Source organism: Etheostoma spectabile, chromosome 6 (genome assembly GCF_008692095.1).
Source record: "Etheostoma spectabile isolate EspeVRDwgs_2016 chromosome 6, UIUC_Espe_1.0, whole genome shotgun sequence".
Classification (NCBI taxonomy): Eukaryota; Metazoa; Chordata; class Actinopteri; order Perciformes; family Percidae; genus Etheostoma; species Etheostoma spectabile.
The window spans coordinates 4409140-4413841 of NC_045738.1; the positions used below are offsets into that span (position 1 = coordinate 4409140).

The 4702-nt window shown below is 39.8% G+C and overlaps 2 protein-coding genes across 2 annotated transcripts in view; both read right to left on the reverse strand.

Moving 5' to 3' along the window:
* The window catches only part of mal2 (mal, T cell differentiation protein 2), an 871414-nt gene that overhangs the window by 773812 nt on the left and 92900 nt on the right, over window positions 1-4702 (reverse strand). The window lies entirely within an intron of this gene.
* Window positions 1-4702, reverse strand: part of LOC116690854 (transmembrane protein 65) — a 31429-nt gene that overhangs the window by 4236 nt on the left and 22491 nt on the right. The window contains exon 6 of the mRNA XM_032518057.1: window positions 3196-3238. Coding sequence (XP_032373948.1) covers window positions 3196-3238 — 43 coding nt within the window. The remainder of the gene's footprint in view (window positions 1-3195; window positions 3239-4702) is intronic.

Here is a 4702-nt window from a genome sequence, read left to right on the forward strand (position 1 = left end):
TCAAATGACAGATTAGACATTCGTATAATGTGTCACAAAAATTTAGATTTTATTTCCATCATTTATACTTTCAAAATAACAGGAAACAAAAAAATGGCATCTGCAAAGGTTTGGTTACCCTGCAGAGTTTCTAGCATGCAGCGCCCCCTTTAAAAAGCTGAGACCTGACAGTGTCATGGATTGTTCTCAATCATCGTCTGGAAAGACCAGGTGATGTCAATCTTAAGGTTTGAAATGCCCAGACTCATCTGACCTTGCCCCAACAATCAGCACCATGGGTTCTCCTAAGCAGTTATCTAGAAAACTGAAAATAGTTGACGCTCACAAAGCAGGAGAAGGCTATAAGAAGATAGCAAAGTGTTTTCAGATGCCAATATCCTCTGTTCAGAATGTAATTAAGAAATGGAACAGTCATCAGGAACAGTGGAAGTTAAAGCAAGATCTGGAAGACCAAGAAAAATATCAGACAGAACAGCTCGCAGGATTGTGAGAAAAGCAAAAACCCTGCATGATCCATCCAGAAAGACCTGGCAGACACTGGAGTTGTGGTACACCATTCCACTACAAAGAGATACTTGTACAAACATGGTCTTCATGGAAGAGTCATCAGAGAAAAACATCTTCTATGTCCTCACCACAAAAATCAGCGTTTGAAGTTTGCAAATGAACATATAGACAAGCCTGATGCATTGTGGAAACAAGTTCTGTGGACCGATTAGGTTAAAATAGAACTTTTTGGCCGGAATGAGCAAAGGTACGTTTGGAGAAGAAAGGACAGAGAATTTATTGAAAAGAACCTCTGTCCAACTGTTAAGCATGGGGGGGTGGATCAATCATGCTTTGGGGTTGTTTTGCAGCCAGTGGCACAGGGAACATTTCACAAGTAGAAGGAATCTCCTGACCTCAACATAATTGGAAATCTATGGATGGACCTTAAAAGAGCAGTGCATGACAGAAATCAGACTTTTGCAAGAAAGAATGGGCGAAGAAACCTCAAACAAGAATTGAAAGACTCTTGGCTGGCTACAAGAAGCATTTAGCATTTATTTAAGTTGTGATACTTGCCAAAGGGGGCAGTACAAGGTATTAACCCTGCAGGGTGCCCAAACTTTTGCAGACGCCTTTTTTTGTTTTCTGTTATTTTGAATTGTAAATGATGGAAAAAAAATCTAACTTTTTGTGACATATTATATGAATGTCTGATCTGTCATTTGATGCCTTTTGGAGATTTTTTCCATCTTTTCTTGGCTTCTTTATGCACATTAATACAAATTTTTACCTGGGGTGCCCAAACTTTCAAGCCCCACTGTATATTTGGGTTTTGTGTTTGGTGTTTGTTCAGAAAATAAGAGTTGAAGTCCTATTTCATTCATGCTCTCTTAAGTGGTGGAGCATAAGTCAGTCCAAAAAGCTATTCACTTGCAATTGGGCAATTTGGAGCTGAGCAAACTAAATACCAAAAGTGCAGCAACTTTTCAGTAAAGAGGCCTCTGGGGAATTCTCATCTTTCAGCTTCAGATAAAAGGTACCCACAATAAGTCCACTGCGCCTCCTCAGCTCTAAACTGCTACTAAAGTGCCACTTTAGTAATCTAAAGCACGGGGTGTAGGGGTGTTTGTGTGTGCACTTAAGCCATTCCCCTTTGAAACTAAGCTGTAATACAAATGCAGCAAAGGACACCTGCAGGAGCTCCACTGACACAGCCTTCACACTCACTGGTGTAAATCCATCAAAAGAAAACAAAACCCCCCCTCTTGTCTGGTCTAATCGAGTCTCACCTTGACAAACTGGCCACAACGGCTCTACTTTCCAACATGATTGAGTGGCAAACACAGACGCTCACACGGAGGCACAACTGTGTGCGTGTGTCCACTGAGAGCGTCTACAAAAGGCCAGAATAACGTATAATCTATCACACTAAAACGGTGCTAAGGCATCAGTCTTTAAAGTTGTCTTTCTACCGACTGTCTGACTTCTGTCTTGTTTTTCTCTGTATTTAAATGCGAGAGTAATTCAATTCAGTTTATTTATGAAAGGGGACAGTGTAAATTAATAAATTGCATGATTTTACATGGGTTAAAAATTATATTTATTGTTTAATTATTTTTTTCTTTTAATAATGCTTCTTTATGTATCATCTTGCATGTGTGTAGGGTATATTCTACCTTGCCTTTGTTTGTGGGTGGCAAAATGTAGGTTCATTTCACTCCAAATGTACACTTATGGTTATGAGGATGCATGGGGATTTGGGAGGGTGGGGAGTGGGTAGAAGATATTTGTGTATGTATATTGTGCTGTATGTTTGTGTATCTATGTGCATGGCAGCACTGTGTACAATTGTATAGAAAACTTGTAAAAAAACAAAAAATAAGCCAGAATTAGCCAAAAGGCTATTATCTGTAGTTCCCTGCCCTCAATGTTAAAAAAGGCTTTTCAAAATACAAAGAAACAAAAAGGAAGACGACACAAGCAAAACAAAATTTAGCACAAAATATCACAGAAGCAGAAAACAACAAAACAAAGCACAACGCAGATCTTAGTACAAGATACAACACAGAAGCAGCAGAAAGATTTACAACAAAGCAAAGAAACAGAGTATTAGGTAACAGACACAGCTGTTAGAATAATAAAATCAGTAGTAAACTAGGGGAAAACAAGTCAAATTCATATATATTGACTTTGCAAACTAACAGAATACATGCATTATAAATAACGTAGTGCTAACATGAATATGTATTGACCATCCAGTGTTTTAGCTGCTTAGTAAAAGATGGATGTGTTTAAACGTCTGATGTGGTTTGGGATTTAATTTTACTGTTCTGACCCTCTAATAGACCAGGCTGACTCATTAAAAGAACTTTTCCGCAGCGGAATAACACAGTGGGGTAAATTCAACGACCGCCTTTACCAAAGGGAGTGAGATGGTAAACCTTTGCTTTCATTCTCTCGGTATATTATAATTTGTGTATACCTGGGAATTTTAAACACTGTATTGCTGTAATAATCTGTGTAATGGGATGTACATTGACGACAGTTCCCTTGGTTTTTCTTAACATTTCATCATTTGAGTGAATGAGGGTAATAAATCTAAATCCTCCTACAGCCTGCCATAATGTGCAGAAACGTAAAGGGTAATAGTTGCTGAGTGTGTGTGTGTACATGTTGGTGTGTGTACTTTATGTGTGAAATTGTTACCCTAGTCCTGCCAGGTCAGACACCAGGTTGCCAAGGGCAGCAGCTGTAGAAAAAGCAAGAGAGAGAGAGACATGATTACAACATGAGTTGGGAAATGGAAATTTGTATCGAGGACAGCCAAAAAGCACATCACACAAAATGTGTTTGCCTGGTTTTTCATCATATGAAACACGAGAAAATGACTTTTCCATCTACCTCTCAGAAGCCTGACCTGGAGTCATCTGCCAGCAGAGTGTGAAGCCATCCATATTAACAGGCCACTAAATTCATTCCCCCTGAATCATATTTCTGTATATCTCTGTGTCCTAACCGGCAGCGGCAGATGGCCGCCCACCAACAGCCTGGTTCCGCCTGAGGTTTCTGCCCGTTTAAAAGGAAGTTTCTCCTCGCCAAATGCTTGCTCTAATTGTTTGGGGAATTGTTGAGTCTTTGTTAATTACACTGTGGTCTAGACCTACTCTAGTGTCCTGAGATAACGTCTGTTATAATTTGACACATAGTAGTAGTGGTACTAGTAGTAGTGGACCAGTAAGTAACCTCAAAACTATTTCTAAATATAAATACACAAAGAGCAAATAAGGGTCAGTAGTATATATTTGTTCTTAATAACCATATAGCCTTTTTTTGTTGGGGGGGGGGGGGGGGGGGGGGGGGTATTGATAGGATAGATGAAGACAGGTGGTAGAGAGGCGTCTGTATTTGGCTTCAACCAAGCATGCTAGCATTGAGAAGGTCTTTGGATGACTTTATTACTACTTCAGAATTGAAGTACACATGAACTGCTGCTGTCCAGACTGTAGTTAGAGTTTTGCCATTGTGGCTCCAGTTGGGCCCACTGTCGTTTAGCAATCAGAATGTGTAATGTAGTAATAAAATAATGTGTGCTGTCATCATACATCATACCTTGTACAAGCCCCTGAGGAGACAGATGTAATGAAGAGCCCATCAAAGTTTGATTATGTGGTCGAGCCGCTCAAATGTAATTACAAGCCAAGGTCAGTGCTCTCTCTGCTTCTCACTGTGCTCTGCATTAGATGAAGTCCACCTTCACAGGTTGGTAAGAGGTGCAATCACACTCAAACAAAACAAGGGATTCTGAAGCCATTCCAAAGATGTCAACTACCGTGTAACAGACGCTTTTCCAACATTCATTGAGTAGTAAATATATATAGTATATTTAATATATAGTATTTACTGCATGTGTGCCTACAAGGGTTTTAGTATGTGACAGTTGAGGGCTTAAAGCTGTAGTGTGCAACTATTTTACATTAATGAACATTGGTTACATTGCCAAATGAGTTGATACAAAGTTACTGTTTACAAAATGGTGCTGCGGTGATGTGTTTCACGTCACCGCTGAGAAAGGACACCAGCAGCGTTCAGCTTTGGAGACGAAGAGGACCAAAAAATTGACAAGATAATTACCTCTTCTGAAGAGTGCATCATGTTTTTTTAATCCTCTGTGTCCTCCTTGAGCTACTAGCAACTGTGTGGCGGAAGGGTTGGG